This window comes from Physeter macrocephalus, chromosome 15 (genome assembly GCF_002837175.3).
Source record: "Physeter macrocephalus isolate SW-GA chromosome 15, ASM283717v5, whole genome shotgun sequence".
NCBI lineage: Eukaryota > Metazoa > Chordata > Mammalia > Artiodactyla > Physeteridae > Physeter > Physeter macrocephalus.
This window is the reverse complement of record NC_041228.1, coordinates 81,171,344-81,193,188: the sequence shown is the minus strand read 5'-3', so window position 1 is coordinate 81,193,188 and position 21,845 is coordinate 81,171,344. Positions and strand designations below refer to the sequence as shown.

Sequence of the window (21,845 nt, the reverse complement as noted above, 5' to 3'; positions counted from 1 at the left end):
AGATTGGGGTAGGAGGGCAAGACAGCATAGCAAGGGTCAGGGATGGAGATCAGGGGAGTTTAAAGTTCACCTGCTTCCTGTGCAGACAGAGGAGCAGGTGTGTGTGTGGGGGGGGAGTGTGTGTGTGCGTGTGTGCGTGTGTGTGTGTGTGTGTGTTAGGGGCGAGCGACAGGGAATAACAGTGGTGTCATGATATCAGTGTTGGATTTATTAAGGCTGAGATACCTCTTAGTTATTACAACAGCCTGGCCCTCAGTGACCTCCGCAGCCTGGTACCTGACTACTCTGCCCTAACGCAAGGCCCTCCAGAGTGGCCCTCTGTACATGTAAATTTAACGACAGCCACCTCTGTTCTTGAATCCTTCAGGTGCCAACCACTGAGTAATCCAGACAACTGTCCACTGTTTAGAAACGCCTTTGTTACCAGTTACTTCTCACTGCTCTACCCTCAAATTCCACAACTCTACTCAAGCATCTTTAAATTGTTTCTATACCCATACTTAAAGAAAGCATTTCATCACCATCTCCCAGGTGAATTCTCTAACCACAATTCTCCTTTTCCATTCAGCAGGGTTTATCACTCTCCTTTATGTCATCACTGTACCACTGTATCAAGATTTTAACACATAAAATGAATAATTTAGTCTACTAAATCATGAACTCTGTGCTGTACTTGGATAAATACCAATAAAATATATATGAGCTGAATGAACTCAAATAATACAAACTGATGTAAAGAATTTTGGGGACTATTTTTCTGTTCTTGATTTCACTGCCAACCAAGAGGGTTTTGACCTACCTCCCTCACCTCAATTGGTTTTGATATTTACCCAAAGGATGCAAATTAAACTGTAATTCAAGTGATGCTCCAAAAAGAAAAATAAACAATAGTCCAAAATCAAATCCAAATGATGTTTTTTTCTATTCACTGTATTGTACCACTGGTTTTTCTTCATTACTATGCACTGAAAGTTGAATTGTACTTATTTGTACACAATTATACTATCTTTTCTTTTGAAAGGTTACAACTATGCTTAATTTTACCAATGATCCCAAACACCCAGCAATATTATGTGCCTGTGAGTATTCAATTAGTGACTCTCTGATTAACTGCATTATTATATTATTATTAATGCTTGGTACATCTAAATTTTAGTTTCTGAGTAAATGTTGTAAGCTGCCAGGAGACTCATTTCACAGATAATTTCACAATAAAATTCATAAAGCTCTGAGCAGGAGGTCTAGATTATAATACCTAAAAACTAAATTCTGAAGAAATTTACATCTTTACCCTGTAAAAGCACTCTTTGTTTAAAATTTATGCTCCCCCATAAAATTTTAAGTCATCTGGCAATGATGAACAGACACATTTCTTAACCACAACTGCTTACTGAACTGTAAACAATTGTGCTTTCACTTCTTGATTCTACATTTTTTTTTTTTTTGGCCTTTTCACCCAGTTTAAAATATTCTCTGCCAAAAGCCACAATAATTCTAAGCATGAAACAGAAATCCGAAACCCAACTCTTAAAAAAAAAGAAGACCAGATGATACTAACCAGGAGACTGCAATGTTCATCACAGTCCCCGGCAATGAGAACAGAGAGAATTTAGCAGAGCACACCAGCCACCTGGGACCGCAGCGTCACAGTGCTATCACCAGGCATGGCACCATGACTTGCTCTGCAGGGGTAGCCTGTACTGTTCCGTAGAGGGTGAATGGGCAATAGAAGGTCCCATTTTTTAAGAAATCCAAGTAAGGAAAAAGCATACAAAGGCTCCAGGAAGGCAACAGATCCCTAAGCAAAGTTCATACAAAACCAGAGAAGAGGGAGTACTCTGGACCAAATGTTTGTGCCCCCCCTAAATCCATATGTTGAACCCCTAACCCCACAGTGTGGCTGTATTTGGAGATGGAGCCTCCAAGAAAGTAATTAAGGCTGAATGAGGTCACCAGGGTGGGGCCCTGACCTGACAGGATTAGCAAGTATCCTTAGAAGAAGAGACACCAAGAGATCCCTACATCTCTCTGCTGAGCACAGAAGAAGCCAGGAAGAGGGCTCTCACTAGAAACTGACCATGGTGGCACCTCAATCTTGAACTTCCAGCCTCTAGAACTGTGAGAAAATAATGTCTGTGGTTTAAGCCCTGCATCTATGGTAATTTGTTATGGCAGCCCAAGCCAAATAAGACAGATTTTGGTACCATGAAGTGGGATGCTGCTATAATAAATACCTGAAAATGTGGAAGCAGCTTTGTAACTGGGTAATGGGCAGAGGCTGGAGGAGTTTGGGGGTGCTTGCTAGAAATATGGATGTTAAAGGTGATTCTGGTGAGGTATCAAACGGAAATGAGGAACAAGTTATTGGATACTGGAGGAAAGGTGATTGCTATGGACTGAATGTTTATATCCCCCCCAAATCTATATATTGAGACCCAAACCCCTAATTTGACTGTTTGGAGGTGGGGCCGTTTGGAGATAATTCGGCCAAGAAGGTGGTGCCCTCATGAATGGGGTTAGTGCCCTTATAAGAAGAGACACAAGAGAGAGGATCTCTCTGTTAGCATGTGAGGACACAGCAGAAGGCAGCTGTCTACAAATTAGGAAGAGGCTCTCACCAGGAACCAAATCAACTGGTACCTTGGATTTGGACTTCCCAGCCTCCAGAACTATTAGAAATAAATGTCTGTTGTTTAAGTCACCCAGTCTATGGTATTTTTATTACAGCAGCCCAAACTAAGACAGCAGTTTTTATTATAAAATGGCAAAGAGCTTGGCTGAATATTTTTAGTGTTGTATGGATGATTAAACATGTGAGTCGTGAGCTTAGATAGATATAAGAGATTTCTAAGCAAACGTTAAAGGTACGGCCTGAGTCCTCCTGACTTCTTACAATAAAATGCAAGAGAAAACAGATGGACTGAAGAAGGAATTGTTCTGCAAAAAGGAAGATTTGTAAAATTCTCAGCCTGTCCATATTGCAAAAAAATGAAAAAGCATGTTTGGAAGAGGATGCCAAAGGTGTAGCTAAACTATCACTCAATAAAGAGATTATGTGATTACAGGAGCAGAAACACTGCCAGTTTGAACTGAAGGAGACAGAGACCAGAGGAAATGAAGAAAGACTGTTAGACTTCCTACAGGGCAAAAGAACCATTCTGCTAATGTGCATCACCCCTCAAAAAAGGGAAGGATGACCCTAAAGGCAATCCAGAGATCGTAAGGGATGGCACTCTCGCCACAGCCCTGGGGCAGGGCTGACATGTTCTCCTGGGTTTCCAAGGGTAGGGTTGCCTCTAGGGCTTGGGTGGGCGAGGCCACCCCTCCCTGCCCCGGGGTGGCGCCTCTGCAGAGAGCCTTGGGTGAGGCCCAAGGGACCTGGGGTGACACTGCCCTCCAGTGGACCTAGAGGCCAGAGCACGGAACCAAAGAGCATTGTCTTTGAGCCTTAAAATCTACTAGAACTTCCCTTGGTAGTTTCTGGACTTGCTTGGGACATATCACCCCTTTCTTCCTTCCTATTTCTTCTTTTTGGAACGGGATTGTCTACCCTGTACCTGACCCAGCATTGTATTTGGAAGCACGTAACTTGTCGGGTTTCACAGGCTCACAGATGTTGAGGAATTTTGCCTCAGGATGAATCAGACCTAGAGTCTCAGCCATATCCGATTTAGATGCTATTTAGATGAAACTTTGGACTGTACAGTTGATGCTAGAATGAGTAAGACTTTGGGGGCCGTTGGGGGTAGAATGAATGTATTTTGAATGTGAGAGGACATGAATTATGGAAGGCCAAGGGCAGAATGTTATAGACTGAATGTTTTCGGCCCTCAAAATTCGTATGCTGAAGCCCCCCCCCCAACCCCCCAGTGTACCTATAGTTAGAGATGGGGCCTCTAAGGAAGAAACTAAAGTTAAATGAGGTCGTAAGGACAGGGGCACTGATTCGATAGAATTAGTGTCCCTATGAGAAGAGAAACCAAAGAGCTGGATTTCTCTCTCTTCCTCTCTCTCTCTCTCTCTGCATGAGCGCACAGCCAGGTGGCAACTGCCTACAAGCCAGAAAGAGACCCCTCACCAGAACTAGATCATGAGGGCACCCTGATCTCGGAATTCCAGCCTCTAGACCTGTAAGCAATAATGTCTGCTGTTTAAGCCACCCAGTCTGTGGTACTTTGTTATGGGTGCCCAAGTTGAGACAGGGGCTTATAACACGTTAAATTTCCCAAGGTGCACATGTAAAATAGATAGCTAGTGGGAAGCAGCCGCATAGCACAGGGAGATCAGCTCGGTGCTTTGTGACCACCTAGAGGGGTGGGATGGGGGGGTGGGAGGGAGGTGCAAGAGGGAGGGGATATGGGGATACATGTATATGTAGAGCTGATTCACTTTGCCATACAGCAGAAACTAACACACCATTGTAAAGCAATTATACCCCAATAAAGATGCAAATAAACAAATAAATAAATAAAGTTCCCTGTGCTATACAAAGAAAGAAAAAAAATTTTTTTTCCAAAGTGTGGTGTGTATGGAACCACCTAGTGTGCAAACTGACCCCTTCCACTCTGAGTACAGACAAAGAAAGGTCTTCTTTATTTAAAAACTTCCATATTTAAAAACCCTTATTTCATAGTACTGCAGGTAATATTTTTGGCTCAGAAAACAGGATTAAAATGGTGTCCAAAAATCACACTGAAAACAACTTTTAAAAGGTCATATGGGACTTCCCTGGTGGCGCAGTGGTTAAGAATCTGCCTGCCAATGCAGGGGACACGAGTTCGATCCCTGGTCCGGGAAGATCCCACATGCCACGGTGCAACTAGGCCCCTGTGCCACAACTACTGAACCTGTGCTCTAGAGCTTGCGAACCACAGCTACTGAAGCCCACGTTCCCTAGAACCTGCATACTGCAACTACTGAGCCCACGTGCTGCAACTACTGACGCCTCTGCGCCTAGAGCCCGTGCTCTGCAACAAAAGAAGCCACTTCAATGAGAAGCCTGTGCACCACAATGAAGAGTAGCCCCCACTCGCCGCAACTAGAGAAAGCCCACACACAGCGACGAGGACCCAACGCAGCCAAAAAAAAAACCCAAAAGTACCTTAAAAAGGTCATATGGCTGTTAAATATCTCTATTTTTATAAATTTAACATCAGCTGAAAAGTAAATAAATGTGATGAGAAAATTTAGGAACCCAATTACAAATTACTAATTGTGGATTGTTAGTAGAGTCCTCTAGAATTTAGAACTCATACCCACCCTCCTCTAAGCAATCCTGAAGAAGGGCAGAATTGCATGTGCATCTGTAGAGAAGAGCACACCCACTGCCAGGCCAACACACTGTAAATCTTGTAGCAAAAAGAACTGACGATACACTTACTGATGTGCTGACAGAATCCAGGGTGTCCCTACTGCCATGTTATTCTTTTTTATTTATTTATTTATTTATCTATCTACCTATCTATCTATTTATTTATATTTTGGCTGTGTTGGGTCTTAGTTGCTGCACGCGGGCTTTCTCTAGTTGCGGTGAACAGGGGCTACTCTTCGTTGCGGTGCGCGAGCTTCTCATTGTGGTGGCTTCTCTTGTTGTGGAGCACGGGCTCTAGGCGTGCAGGCTTCAGCAGCTGTGGCACGTGGGCTCAATAGTTGTGGCACACGGGCTTAGTTGCTTCGTGGCATGTGGGATCTTCCTAGACCAGGGCTTGAACCCGTGACCCCTGCGCTGGCAGGCAGATTCTTAACCACTGCACCACCAGGGGAGTCCTGCCGGGTTATTCTTGATACTTCCTCCACTATCAACCCTCAACCCCCTCTCACTCTCTAAGAACTATTAATAAAGGGTATTCTAGTGAAGAACTTCTAATTCATCAGTTAAGTCCATTTAAATTAGGTCAAAATAGGCAAAACCTACAATTAGGCAGAACAGTGCACGTCCCAGTAGGAGTAAAGTGAATTCACAACTACTGAAGAAAAGCAGGCATTTTGGTCTTGGGTGCTATCTCCTTCCAAGGACACTGCAACAAACACTAACAGGGAGGAGAGGGAAAAGAAGAGAGATTAACTTGAGGATTAAAATGAGATGATATCATAAAAGTTATCATCTCTCAAAGGGCGTGCAGGGAGAGACCAGAGAGTGCAATCACAAGTGAAACACTCCAGGACCCCGAGAGGGAAGCACTCTGAGAATGACTTTACCCGGGAACACCGGACAGGGCCAGGTAAAAGAGCAACACAGAATCCCAAAGTAGAAATCACCTAAGGGTTGACAAAGTCAAACTTTCTCAGTAAAGAAACAGGCACAGATCAAGTGACCTGCATGGGCCTTCACTTCCAGCAGAGCTGGGACCATTTCTGCACTCTGGTGTCACGTGGAATTTTAAAATTTATCACTGACACCATTTATTTACTTCATAAACACATCCTGAGTCACCAGGCATGGCTCAGGTTGCTAGGTCAGCCCTACACTTCCTTGTAGCACTTCGCAGGGTTAGGATTTACCTATACTTTATATAATTACAATACAATAGGGTACCGGAAGTATAACTACAAACAAAGAAAAGCATACTAGGCCTAGTGGTCAAGTATATGTCATGAAAGACACAGGTGATACAGGAAGGAGGTACGTAGCGCTGTGACGGGTGCAAGGTGGCACAGCAAGGGGTCGGGTTGTGAGAGACAACCAACCCGTCAGGTAGGCTGGGACCCTGACCGAGGTGCTCACCAGAGACTTGAACGGTGATGGATATTTACGCTGACACAAGAGGCAGTCAATGCAAATTTTTTAAAGCAGACAAGTGATATCAGATTTGCCTCTTAGGATGATGACTCCGATAGTCTGAAAATGAGGAAAGGGCAGTGGCAGGGAGACCAGATGGAGACTGACACAGTAATCCAGGCCCAAGGGAACAGGGGCCTGAACTAGTGGTTGATGGGATCAATGGAGAGACTGACTTGAGAGACAGTTCTAAGGTAGAATCACTAGCATCTAGGGACTGGACGGACTGAAAAAATGTACAAGAAAGCCCAATTTAAGACTGTGCAGTTCATGGCCAGGGCAGGCAGGTGCTGGGGCACGCTGAGTCTGCTGGGTCTGCAGGACGCTTAGGTGCAGGCGGTGCTGAGGCTGGGCCAGGAAAGGCCACAGGACAGACTTACCAGACCGCCTAGCAGTCGTGGGGGAGGTGGCATGGAGACCCCAGATTACCCAGGAAGGGGACACAGGACGAGAAGAGGGCCAAGACAGACGTCTGAGGAACACCTGTTGATGCTAAGCACAAAGTAGGAGTCAACAGAGAACCAAGAAGGAAAATGAACATGGGAGGAGGCAAAGCATGAGGGAGACTGTCCTTGAGGAAAGGGCAGCCAGCTGTGTGAGGGCTGCCTGAAGACAGCAATAGGGAACGAGCACCTCTGCACACTGGTGGAGATGGGGCAGCGTCACACTGGATGGAAGGGGTGTGTTGAAAGTGACCACTCTTGTAAATCACGATCACAATACAAATGCAGTTTCCAATTTGCTTCCAACTTTATAAGTCATTTTAATAATCCAAGGACTTACTTATTCTGTTTGCAGGCTGAAAAGTGTTCTATCTTGTAACAAAAAACTTTACCACAGAGTCTCTTCAGAAAGATAAGCAGCACTGTATGATAAGCAGCCACCCACTCTTAGACCACCTTCCTGCAGCAAGACTCGCGCCTCCTGGGCCGCTGGAGCGGCCGCCTGGTCTGCCCACCCTCTCCCCCACCATCTTCCCTCGCAGACAACGGAAGTCAAGTCTGGGCTTGCACTTTCAAGCAGGCTCCTTCAGGCACCAGCGTCCCAAGTGGAAATTATAACCCCTTTGAAAGTAAAACTAGACTGGTGAAAAGGTGAAGATGACACACACAAGATTTCACAGCATGGACAAAGGCCAGTGCGATACTGAACTAGGCTGGAGGATAAAAATGACAACTGGTTGAGCGAGCCAAAGAAAAGCCTGCCTTGCCAATATCAACACTTTTCTAAAGGTCAAAACCAGAATTTTGAACATATAGATAATTTTCGTCATTAATGAGGTTCCAATTTAACTCTATGAATGAATTTTTATTCACTGAACCACATGCAGAATTCAACGGGAACCGTGTTTTACCCACTATATAATTCATTTAGAATGGGCTAACTGTGCAGTCTTATTTTTGGATCATTTACAACAGAAAAACAGAAATGAAGATTCTTTTAAAGCTCAGATCTATCAGAAAACAATCTGTAGAATTACTAGTTTTCTTTTCATGTAAAAAGAAATGGAGAAAGCACAGATTAAATAAATGTAGAGGGAACCTGAAAGCATCATTTAATTCTGCTGTATCACCAAACCTCATTTTATACATTTTTAGGTAGAAAAACTCATAAGAGTTAAAAATGGGAGTGGCAGAAGCAGCCAAGGGGTGACAGATGCGTAAGGTGGAGAGCTGAGTTTGGTATTAGTATCCCTTCCTCTGTTCCTCAGGTCCCATCATTATTTTTAACATAATTATGAAATAACTTGATATATGAAAGTCACATATGAATTCTTTATTCTTCTGTTAACTTATACTTAAAATGATCACTGGAAATTATAGTCATTTGGGACATGAAATCACATCTCTAACAGTGGACAAACTAGTATCACAGTTTGTTTCCTGACTTAAATAACTTACGAGTATTAATGTGAATTCCTCCTGCCCATGACTACAAAGAACAATATTAAATACCACCGCTGTACCAAAATGTGGGTCTGGATATAAAAAAAGGAGGGAAAATAAAGCTTAGACCCTAATTGGCTTTCTGGTTTTACTGGTCAGAGGGGAGCTGCAGATAATCCAGAGGCGGCTCCCTTGACCCAGAGGAAGGGCGAAGTTAAGAAAAGGAACTGCGCGAAACCTCTCCAGCAACCTGGGGCTGACCCACACTGACTAGGTCACAAGCAGTGTCCCTTCACTTGAAGCAAAGGGTGGTTAAGTAAGGTAGATCAAGGAGTTTAAGAAAACATTTTAGGGCTTCCCTGGTGGCGCAGTGGTTGCGCGTCCGCCTGCCGATGCAGGGGAACCGGGTTCGCGCCCCGGTCTGGGAGGATCCCACGTGCCGCGGAGCCGCTGGGCCCGTGAGCCATGGCCGCTGAGCCTGCGCGTCCGGAGCCTGTGCTCCGCAACGGGAGAGGCCACAACAGAGGGAGGCCCGCATACAAAAAAAAAAAAAAAAAAAAAGAAAAAGAAAACATTTTAAATGAGTTTTCTAAGACTCTGAACTAAAAAACTACAACCCGCTTCATGTCATTCTCATTTCATAAATGTAAACAAACATGCATTGTTTTTAAACTTGTCATATTATGTCAAAAATCCCATGTCCCTTACATACACTACCAAACGTAAAACAGATAGCTAGTGGGAATCAGACGCATAGCACAGGGAGATCAGCTCGGTGCTCTGTGACCAGTTAGAAGGGTGGGATAGGGAGGGTGGGAGGGAGACGCAAGAGGGAAGAGATATGGGGATATATGTATAACTGATTCACTTTGTTATACAGCAGAAACTAACACACCATTGTAAAGCAATTATACTCCAATAAAGATGTTAAAAAAAAAATCCCATGTCCCCACAGAAACTAAAGATTTAAAAGGCATAAAATATTGACAAAAATCAGCCAAATTAAATGAACAGCTAACTACATGCTTCATGTCCTAGCTTTAAACACTCAACATTAGAAGACTTAGACTAAATCATATGTCTTTTTAACAATTATTTTTCAAGTAACTGAGGGATCTTAGTTTACCAACTAACTTGCTTTGGTAGAAACAATCAGCCTAACATTTCCTAACCCAAGACACTCTTTAATTATGAGAAAATACTGCATCAAAGAAATTAAGAAATTAGGTAATTAGTAAGGAAACACACATATCTCCACAAAATTCTTGGCTCTTCTTGCTCCACTACTGTCACTGGACAGAAAATGCTGGCCCTGCTGTCCCTGCTTCCTCTCTTGACCACTCAAGTGGGGAGTCTGGAACATGACCCCATTCCAGGGGGCTCCGTGGCCTCAGAGGAGTCCCTGAAAAGCAGTGAGAAAGAGGCAGGGGCCAGATTTCTGGCTTCGAATTCCCAACAAGTCCGAGTGAGCCCCACTCCACGGGTGCCACTACTCTGGAGGTTAGAAGCTTCCTGTGTGTCAGGGGCACAGCAATGCCCACGTAAGGTTCATGCAGGGAGAGAAGGGCTCCAGGAGCAGTGCCCAGGGAACCCGCTGTGGCCTTGGAGACGGAAACCAAGCCTCTGAGCGCTCACAGCTAACCATGCTCGAGGGCAAAGGCCAACTAACACTCTGCCTTGTGAAAACTGTCTCACTGGAAAAATCAGCCTCGTTGTTGAACTTTTCACATCCTGACACAAAAGTATAAATTTTACTACTTCTTGAGGAAAAGTCAGGGTGGAACTCTCTACCATTTCACATTTTCCTCCCTTCTCTAACTGCGAAAATAATACATTTGATTTTAACAAATTTCTTCTTTTATAAGAGGAACATTTTTTTAAAACCCTGTCCCAACACCTTTTCCAGTGATAACCTTTGTTAACATTTTTGTACAATTTATTTTATAGTATTTACTAAGACTTCCAAACTATTATACAATGTGAAGAAAATCTAAAAGCATTAGAAGTACCCATGAGCACTATCCTGAAGATTGTATTATAATCACCAGAATAAGGAATAGTATATGATATCTCTTAATTTTTCTTGAAACTGTATAAATACAACATTCTTCAGGAGTACTCACTGCAGTTATTCTCCTTTAGAGCTTGACGGAGTAATCCTTGTTCCCTTTGGCTTTGTTTCTTTTGTCTGATTTTCCAAAATGTGCTTCAATAAGTAAAATTTTATAGACATTATTAAAACATCTTCAAGTGTAAAATACTGTTTTGTTTCCTTCTAAAGAATAAATCTTTAATATTAATTTTAAATAATGAAGCAAGAAAAAATTAATTATAAGATTATGACAGTCAGATCTGTCAGTGGTGGACCCACATTTGCTGCTTAATAAAAGTTTGAATGAAAGAAATGAGACAAAGTAAAACAAAAAAATACATACAAGTTAAAATATTAAGGGCACCTGTCATGAAAAAACAAAGAGATGAGGCACCAATACACTGTATTTCTCTAGTGAGTAACTAAAAAACCTGAAATTAACAGAAAACCTCTATTTCTATTGAGTAGTGATGGTTATAGGGATACTTGCTTTACAAGTACTTGTTAAGGTATATATCTATGTTTTCTGTGTTATCTTCTTTGTGATATATTTCAACACCAAATAATAATCTAAGAAAACCAAATATTCACATGGTAAAGGTTCTTCAAATAAAAAATCTGTTGCATCCTAGATTTTCCAAAGCTTTAAACTGTACTTTTATATTTCTCTGCTTGAATAAAATGTATACCAAATAAATTGCTCCCTATTGAATTTCAATAATAACCTTTAAAAAAAAACCTTTCAATTATAATGATTTTGTGCAAGTGGAAAAATATTTAAAATATGGGCTATTCAGGTCAACAAGTACATGAAAAGATACTCGACATCATTAATCATTACAGAAATGCAAACCAAAACCACAATGGGCTATCACTCCACACCTGTCAAAATGGCTATCATCAAGAAGATAGATAAATGCTGGTTAGGATGTGGAGAAAAAGGAACCCTTGTGCACTGTTGGTGGGAATGTAAACTGGTGCAGCCACTGTGGAAAACAGTACGGAGGACCCTCAAAAAATTAAAACTAGAACTACCATATGATCCAGCAATTCCAGTTCTGGGAACACATCAGAAAGAAATGAAAACACGATGTCAAAGAGATAGCTGCACCCTCATGTTCACTGCAGCATTGTTGACAATAGCCAAGATATGGAAATAACCAAAGTGTCTATCAATGGATGAATGGATAAAGAAAGTGTGAGAGAGATATACATATATATTTATATACTACATATATATAAAATATCCCAGTGTGTACACATCGCGCACACACACACACACACACACACACACACACACACACACACACACACACACTAGAATGTTATTATTCAGGCATAAAAGAGAAGGGAAGTTCTGCCATTTCCAACAATATGGATCGACCCTGAGGTCATTATGCTAAGTCAGAGAAAGACATACACATCACACGCACACACACACACACACACACACACACACACACACACACTAGAATGTTATTATTCAGGCATAAAAGAGAAGGGAAGTTCTGCCATTTCCAACAATATGGATCGACCCTGAGGTCATTATGCTAAGTCAGAGAAAGACAAATACAGTATGATCTCACTTATATGAGATCTCACTTTAATCTAAAAAAACACACATACAAAAACAAAAAAACCAACAAACCAAACTGACAGAAAAAGAGATCAGATTTGCAGTCACTAGAGGCAGGGGTGGGGGAAGGGGCAATGGGAGGAAGGTGGTCAAAAGGCACAAACTTCCAGTTCTAAGATAAATAAGTACTAGGGATGTGATGTACAGCATGGTGACTAAGTGAATGTTGCTGTGTGGTATGTAGGGAAGTTGTTAATAGATCCTGAGAGTTCTCATCACAAGGGAAAAAGTGTATTTTTCTTTCTCTTTTCTTTGGTATGTATATGAGATGATGGATATTAATTAAACTTGTGGTGATACATACATGTATATCAAATCATTAGGCTTTACACCTTGTACTTATAGTGATTATATCTCAATAAAACTGAAAAAAATCAATAAAACTGAAAAAAACTGTATCTTGATAAAACTGAAAAAAGACAGAAACAAGAAAAACATGGGCTATTCAAAATCTCAGTTAAATTATAATTTTTCTTGCAAAAATTAATAAGTAACAAAACCACTGTTCCATAACTCTTTAGCCACATTTCTTTGATATTCTGGCCTGGAAACTAGACAGAGACTGGAGGCATCCACTGTAAATGTGACGCTCTCCTCCGCGGCCACTCCAGCACAGCGCCCCTCCACAATGCCTCACAGATCCTGCACTGTGCCAACCTGTACCTATATTTTTCCTTTGCTTATCATCTATCTCCCTCAACACAACGAAAGTTCCATGAGTGTAGTGACACGGTGTACATTGTCTGGGACACAGCAGGCTCTCAATAAACACCTGTGGAAGGATAAACGAAGGACGAACTGTCCCGTTCCTTGCCTGTGCCTCTCTCTGGCCACCATCCCATCTCCACCACCAGATTCTAAGCACCAGAAAATTAGCAGTCAGGGAGAATAACATTTATTTCATATAACTAAAATTAGCACAGAGATATGGGCACATAAAAAATGTCCCTCTGCACAAGTGATGTACATGACAATTTCACAGAAAAAGACACTGAAACTGCTTGGTTGCTTACCTTCTACAATACAATTTAAAGCAGAATCAGTGTTTTTTTAATTAGCTAATTTAAGTGACCTTAAACACCCCACCCCCCCAAAAAAAGCCTTTGTTTATCAAGACTAGGCAGTGAAAACCTTAACATTTAAAGAGTAAGGCCCTGTCTCCTGCCTCCAAATCAGCCTTCTTCACTTAACAAATAATCTCTGACTCTAGGGACTAGAAAATAAAATGCTTGGATACTTTCAGGATTTGTAAGGCATAGTGCAGCTCCGCGGGGTTGCTGTGAGAGCTGTGTGCACTCCTCACTCAGGGCCTGGCAGGAGGTGCATTCAATGGGAGCCAGCACTTATATTATCGACATCAGTCTAAACTCCAGTGTCTCACCTACTTGCCTCATCTCTGAAAAACTTTCAAGTCTGGCATCCAGAAATCCAAGGAGAAATTATAAACAGCAAATTCTCCCCTCCCCCTGAATTTAGAGATTGTTCTCTGGAAGAGAAAACAACAACAAATAAAAAGCAAACACCCCACAAAACAACAACAAAAGCTTTGGCACTGGAATGTGTAATAAAATGTGGCACTGGAAAACAATAGGGTAGTGAATGGAATTTTGAAAAAATCACGGTGGGAAAAATAAGGAAATAATTGTTCTCTGGCAGATAGGCAGGCTTGTGTGAATTTACTGATATTCTAAGGAAACTCAGTATTTCATCTAGGTGAGCCCACAGGGGCTGTTTGCCAACTATATGGGACACCCAAGGGCTGGTTAACAGTGTATGTGGACGCAAGATTTCCCATGTGGTTGTATCAGGATGCTGGTGAGCAATGCTGGTAAAAGGCACGGACAGAGGTATTTACAGTGTTTTGTGGCCTACACTTTACAAAGTTTCAGCTGACCACAACTCAGTGGCAAAATGGTAAAAAAAAAAAATAAAATTAAAATCCTTTTAATCCAAAAGCTATTAAATGCTAATGCCAATGTGAATAACTAGGTTCATGCTTTGCTCTGATACCACCAATCTAAATTCGAGGTGACACATTTATTGCTTTTGAAACACATACACGTGCACAGAAACCTAAAGCACATCTGTGCTCACAGGCCAGCGCTCACACACACGCACTCAGTGAGCACTGCCAACATGTTCGATGGCAGCGAGGTGAAGAACAAGGAAATCCAGAGAGAATTCTGCTTTGGATGACAGTAAATGCTACTGCACTTCATTGATTTCCCTCCTTTCTTATCCACCCCCTTCTTCTTTCTGAAGTTTAGAGGGAACTTCTAGGAACAAAAATCTTGCGAAAAATAATTTATCTCAAACCCATCATTTTTTTTGTTTCACTTCTTCTTTCTTCTTTCTTTTTTCTCTTTATACTCTTCCTGAACAGTATAAGAAGTTCACTGTTTTTTTTCATCCAAGAATATCTGTAACTATTATCAGTCTTAAAAACACAGATATCAAACATATTGTGAAAATATCTGTTGCACTGTTACTAAACAGAGGTCAGACAAAGGAATCATTACACTCACATCTACAGAAGTCGGGCACAACACAGGCTCATGTCCTCAGTGCCTGGATCTGCCTTCCCAGCAATCTACGCAGAACAAGATGGGCCATGATCACGGGCCACCAAGGGAGACTGTTTGATATAAATTTGACTCTGCCACCTGCTAGCCAGAACACAGGACCCTGCCTGTCCAGATTCTCTCTGTCTCTAAAATAGGATCAGAGAACCTAACTGGAAGGTCGGCTGTGAGGATTAAATGAGATGATAAACATGTGAAATAATCTGAATATCACTTAATAGAAACTGGCCATTGCCATCCAGGTAAATGGCAAACTAGTGTTGGAAAACTGTTTCCCCTCAAATAGGAAGAAGAGAAATAAAATGGTTCCTGAAAAGAAATCTAGGAAATATTTTTCTCTTGTTTCTATAATCACAATTCTCTATTCCACAGCCATATTTTAAATTGCATATTTGCAAGGCATCATATTGGAATAAAATCCAATAGTGGCCTCCAAGCCCTGAGTGGTCTACCCTCTGCCTTCTCTTCTGTGTTTCATCCAACACACCCATCTATACTGGCCTTCATGTGCAGTACACATGCTTCTCTCTGTTCTTTCAACAGCAAAGCTCAATCTCTCCTGAGTGTATCAAAAATCAACAAAAACCAAGAAAATAGGCACACATAAAAATTTACTCACTTTTTAAGAACCTTGAGATGTATGTCTTTTATATTGAAATGTACTAAAAGGTACTAACAAGGTAAACAAAACTGATTATTAAATGGTATAAATAAGAGTTATAAAACAGCCCAGAAAAGCTATCCATGAGGGAAGAAAAGGAGTTGAAATCCACAAACTAAAGGTGTTAAAAATTTTTTTTCTTAAAGCCAGAAACATGTGTTACAGACACTCACTGAAATATCTGATATTAATATGCAACGTCTTACAAAACTAGACAAGCACTTACTATAACACCCAGCAACTGCACCCTTGATCATTTATACCAGAAAATTAAACACCTATGTTCACTCAAAATCTTGCTCACGGCACCTTTATTTGTAAGGTCCAAATGTCCCTCCACAGGTGCACAAAGTGTGGTACATCCATATCACAGAGTAAGAGGAACTAACCGCTGATATACACATAAACTTGGATCAATCTCAAGGGAATGGTGTTGAGTGAAAAGAAGTCAATTCCCCAAAGGTTACATACCATATTCTTTCGTTTATGGAACATTTCTGAGATGACAAGAGCGTGGAAATGGTGAACACATTGGTGGTTGCAAGGCATTAGGTGGGAAGAGGTGGCTAAAAGGGAGCACGAGGCACCCCGATGATGAGTGTCCTGTATCTTGACTGTGGTAATGGGCACATGAATCTACCCAGGTGATAAAATTACATAAACAACACACACACACGAGTGCATATAAGCTGGTAAAACCTGAATAAGGTTGGTGAATTGTATCTGGATCAATTCCTGGTTGTGCCAGCGTACGAGAGATAGGAAAAAGGTCATCCTTGGTCGAACGAGGTGAGGGGCACAAGAAGCCACTGTGTTATGTCTTAGAATGGCATTAGTTTAATGTGGATCTACAATTATCTCCAAATGAAAAGTTTTTTGAAAAAGGCAGAAAGATGTGTTGAAGACGCCCACTCAAATATTTCAAGTTAGCAAGCAGGCTCCATGTGTCCCTCTCAACTGTGGAATAACTAAACAACATTCCTCAAACATAAGAAACTTGGGAAGCAAGGCCTCAGGCTAAATTATTACAATTACAGATGAATTCTGTAAACTGTAATTTCTGATATCTGAGGGATATAAAGGTAGACTCGGTGAGATATACTATACTCAATATTCAGAACAAAAACCAAGATGTGGTTCATAAATTACTACTAACTCCTAGATTTCTCAAACCCATCAGAAGAAGGAAAAACCAAGCCTGACACAGTCCCCTGGTCATTCAAAATTAACCAAAACTCAATAACGCTCTTGAGTCTGAACAAAATAAGATGGGATTCTGACTGTGGTACTGTGCAAACCCAAAGGTACATCCACACCGTAAGGGGGAGGAGGAGGTGCTGCTCTCGGTTGCTTCTGAACTTCCAGATCTGGCAGCAGTGAAACCAACCTCAGAATGACAGTGCTTCTGTGTTTCCACAGTCTATCAAGTCCCAGGGCCATCCTAGAGCTGCACACCCTTCCCGTGCAGTTTGATTTATTATTAGCACAGTTCATGAGGCAAGGGTCTACAGTTATACTCATTTTTGACAGGGAAATTAAGAGGATTAGAGAGTTTAATTACAGAGATATTTTAACAAATCCATCACTGAATTTCAGCTGTTTACTAAATTTTAGTTCTTGGGATTGGGGAGAGAGGGAGTTACCTCTACTCAATATTTGCAAGTTTTTCTCTCATTTATTCAATTGCTATACACATATAGAAATGAGAATAAACTTTTCTTACGTTGAAAGAAGAAAATTCTTCTGCCAGGCCACACAGGAAACAAAACACCAAATAGTGAAATGTTCTTCCTAATATATGTTTATAATGAGTTATATCAAAAGTAAACAAAAAGACACAACTTATTACAAGACATCAAGGGGAGGATTCACAGATCTGAAAAATAAATTCATCTAAGAGACAAACAAAACCCAAATTCCTAGAGACTTCTAACAGAAAAATCTATTAGAGATGGTCACATTCACATTTTCAAATTAATGGATTAATTTTTGGCTCTGGTTTTTTGTTTTATTTTGTTTTTGTCTTTTATTCATGGTGTAATTAAATACCATGAATACCCTCTATTCCCAAATTAAAGAAGAGAAAACATAAGGAACATCCCAAATAAGCTATTTGGTGCCAATGAGCCAAACAAAAGGTCATCTTTTCCCTTCGGTCCAGGCACCCAGGCACACTAGTTTGTCTTGGTGTTTTTCTAGTCCAACCTCCAGAAGACACTCTCTCAGCCCTGTGCTTGACAATTGGGTTAATTCACTGTAACGTTGCAACTCATTAGAAGGGTCCTGCATCAATTTAGTGAGACTAGGATTTTGGTACATCACTGAGCTTAGTGTTGTTTATTAAATGTTTGTTTCAGGGGTGTGTGTGTGTGTGAGTGATACGTGTGAACGTCATGTGTGTATTGGGAGATGCCGTAAGATGTACTGCTTACTGTGGGTCACAGTCACAAAAGTCTGAAAGCTACTGGGACAGAGCAAGAAAAAGGTATAATATAGAACCCTCCCACTCAGATCTTTGGACACCTAGAGAAAAAGGTGTAAAAATAGTGATGATCAACTTCATATACTTTAATGTAAAAATACTTTTAAATGGCATTTTTCTTTACTCACAGATGCCAGTGCAAGCCTTACCTGAAAGTGTCCTTTGGTAAGAAAGATACTGATGTCTCCACAAAGAAATGGCAGCTCTCTCTCGATTCTGCAGTCCATTTAGTCTTTCTGCTAGCCCGCCTCTGTTCAACAAATTATAATGTAGTAAGCTTCGTTAAAAGAAAAGCTTCAGAATAGTTGGTACATTTATATTTTATACCCTCCAATCAGGGACAAATAAAGCATTCAAATTTTAACTTGTTTGACAATACATTCTCTTCCTAGAGGCCAAATCCTTCTAGGTTAGTAATCTCCTTTTTAAAGATTTCTCGGAAGATCAGTTTTCTGATTCTTAGAAATACTGGCTCCTCTGAGATCAGTATGACTTCCTGACTATCCTTTCTTAGTTTACTTATTCCATAAATATGTCCTGATTACGTGTTTCCTACTCTACCTAGCCAAGCACCAGGTGCCAAGGATACGAAGAAGGCAACAAGCCATGTCACGGTGGGCCTTACAATCTGATCAGCAGACGGGCAAACAGATAATTGTAAAATGGGTTCAGTGATAGTCAAGAATAAAACCTGTACGCTGTTGATAGGTAGAACACTCAAATAAGAGAATTTGGGTATGGGCTCATTACTTGGCCTACAGAGATAATTGAGTATTAATCATAAACATACAGCAAGGATACCAACATTATACAAAGAAGAAAACTCCATGGATGACAGGAAGACAATTCATAACAATGGACATACAGGCACTTCACAAGAGCCCTGACCTATCAATGACTAGACAGATAGATAGATAGATAGGTAGGTAGATAAATTATAAATTCATATAAACACACATTTTTTAAAATTCGTAAGCTACCTATACTCAGAAGTCAGCAGCTCCTAACACATCCGTGATCTTAAGAGAAATCAAGATCAGCTGTTAATCACCATTATGACTACGTGTTATATAATTTATCAATGTATTATCTCATAAAATTATGTTCACCGATCATTTCACTACATTATCTCATTTTATTCTAATATCCCTTTGAGGTAGAAAGAATAGATATCAATACCCACCTCATACATTGTAAAATCAGAGCTTAAAGGGAGGTTAAGAAAATTCTCCAATATTGTATAACTAGCCAGATGAGTAAACAGTTCTTGAAAACAGAAAGAACTGAGCACAGTGTATGGCATTTAGTAAAACTTCAAGAAATGTCAGTCACTGGTATTACTGATTCTGTTAGATTTTTACTTGCATCCTATGCTCTTTCCACAATGATTGAAGGATCTTATTTTAAAACATATTATATATATTGTCACTACCAACTACTTTGTTTTCCTATAGGTAGCTGTTTTTCTACAGGCACTAATTATTTCTGTATACGTGTGTGTGCAAGCAGTATATATAACAGCAATTTTAAAAAATTATCATAATCACATATATGCCAAAGAATCTCTACTTTATATATATGCAAGCCCTTCTTATCATTCTGTTTACATGAAGTAATTCATTTATACACCCCCTCTGCACAACACCACAAAAGGAGGAAATACTGTCATCTTTATTTTACAGATGATGAACAGAGACACTGAGTGTGCAGCACTGCAGAAGGTGAGACATCTGCTGAGGGCACAGATGGATGCATGCCAGGCAGTCTGGCCCCAGAGATCACAAGCTTAGACTCATGATGTACCTACTGCCTCTTCAAGAATACTTATTACTTAATTCCCCAAAGTCTTAATTGCTTTATTTTGGTGTTGTGTTACACTGAATAGACACAGATGTTTTCCTCTGTTTTATACCATATAAGACTCTGTATAGTATCTTTGTGAAAGACTGAACAAGAATAATGAAAGTTTGTTTGCAAAAAAAAAAAATACTTACTACTTAAAGAACTAATCCTAAACCTGAACGAACTTTTTGGCAAACCCAATAATAAACACAAGAAAAAAAGCAAAATACTGTGTTCTTTGCACAATGATTTAGATAATTATTTGCCAAATGTTGGTTTTCAATCTTACGAGATTTCTTTAGAGAGAAGAAAAAAAAACACACAAAATACAATCTGAAAGAAGTATATAGTTAATGGCAAGCCCTAGAATCTCACAAGTAAACTGCAGGAATTACAGGATGAAAGATAGAAAGCAAGAGTAAAAATGAATGCAGGAACTGCGGGAGAGGAGAGAAGACGGCGGAAGACTAAGACGCGGAGATGACCTTCCTCCCCACAGATACATCAGAAATACATCTACACGTGGAACTGCTCCTACAGAACACCCACTGAACACTGGCAGACCTCAGACCTCCCAAAAGGCAAGAAACTCCCCACGTACCTGGGGAGGGCAAAAGAAAAAAGAATAAACAGAGACAAACGGAAGGCAAAGCGGAGAGGTTCCCGCACAGAGGATCGGTGCCGACCGGCACTCACCAGCCCGAGAGGCTCGTCTGCTCACCCGCTGGGAAGGGCGGGGGCTGGGAGCTGAGGCTCAGGCTGCCGTCGAAGCCGGAGAGGACTGGGGTTGGCGGCGTGAACACAGCCTGAAGGGGTTAGTGCACCACGGCTGGCCGGGAGGGAGTCCGGGAGAAGCCTGTAGCTGCCAAAGAGGCAAGAGACCTTTTCTTCCCTCTTTGCTTCCTGGGGCGCGAGGAGAGGGGATTAAAGGAGCCAAGCCGCTTTAAGCGCCGCTTAAAGGAGCTCCAAAACGGGCGCGAGCCGCGGCTATGAGCGCGGACCCCAGAGACGGGCATGAGACGCTAAGGCCGCTGCTGCCGCCACCAAGAGGCCTGTGTGCGATTATTATTTGGACTTTGGGAGCAAGTTATATTATTATTTTCCCCTTTTTCTCTTTTTCTGAGGGTGTATGTCTGTGCTGCTGTGTGAGATTTTCTCTGTATAGCTTTGCTTTCACCATTTGTCCTAGGGTTCTGACTGACCCGTTTTTTTTTTTTCTTTAAAAAATTTTTCTTCTTAATAATTATTTTTTATTTTAATAACTTTATTTTACCTTCTTTCTTTCTTCCTTCCTTTCTTTCTTCCTTCTGCTCTTCCTTCCTTCCTTTCTTTTTCCCTTTCTTCTTCCTCCCTTCCTTCTGCTCCTCCTTCCTTCCTTCCTTTCCTCCTTCTTCCTTTCCTTTCCTTTCTATTTTTTCTCCCTTTTATTCTGAGCCATGTAGATTAAAGGCTCTTGGTGCTCCAGCCAGGCGTCAGGGCTATGTCTCTGAGGTGGGAGAACCAACTCCAGGACACTGGTCCACAAGAGACCTCCCAGCCCCATGTAATATCAAACGGCGAAAATCTCCCAGAGATCTCCATCTCAACACCAAGACCCAGCTTCACTCAACGACCAGCAAGCTACAGTGCTGGACACCCTATGCCCAACAACTAGCAAGATAGGACTACAGCCCCATCCATTAGCACAGAGGCTGCTTGAAATCATAATAAGGCTACAGACACCCACAAAACACACCACCAGACGTGGACCTACCCAGCAGAAAGACAAGATCCAGCCTAATACACCAGAATACAGGCACTAGTCCCCCCAACCAGGAAACCTACTCAACCCACTGAACCAACCTTAGCCACTGGGGACAGCCACCAAAAACAACAGGAACTACGAA

General features: G+C 41.3%; 1 protein-coding gene across 8 annotated transcripts in view; it reads right to left on the bottom strand.

Annotated features, from left to right (window-relative positions):
- Window positions 1-21,845, bottom strand: part of LOC102996303 (scaffold protein involved in DNA repair) — a 313,877-nt gene that overhangs the window by 166,398 nt on the left and 125,634 nt on the right. For all 8 annotated transcript variants that reach the window (XR_003683330.2, XR_003683329.2, XR_008619449.1 and 5 more), the window contains exon 7: window positions 18,267-18,367. Coding sequence is in view for 5 of the 8 variants with exons in the window: in XM_028500283.2 (XP_028356084.1) it covers window positions 18,267-18,367 (101 nt within the window). In the remaining 3 variants the exon portion in view is untranslated. The remainder of the gene's footprint in view (window positions 1-18,266; window positions 18,368-21,845) is intronic.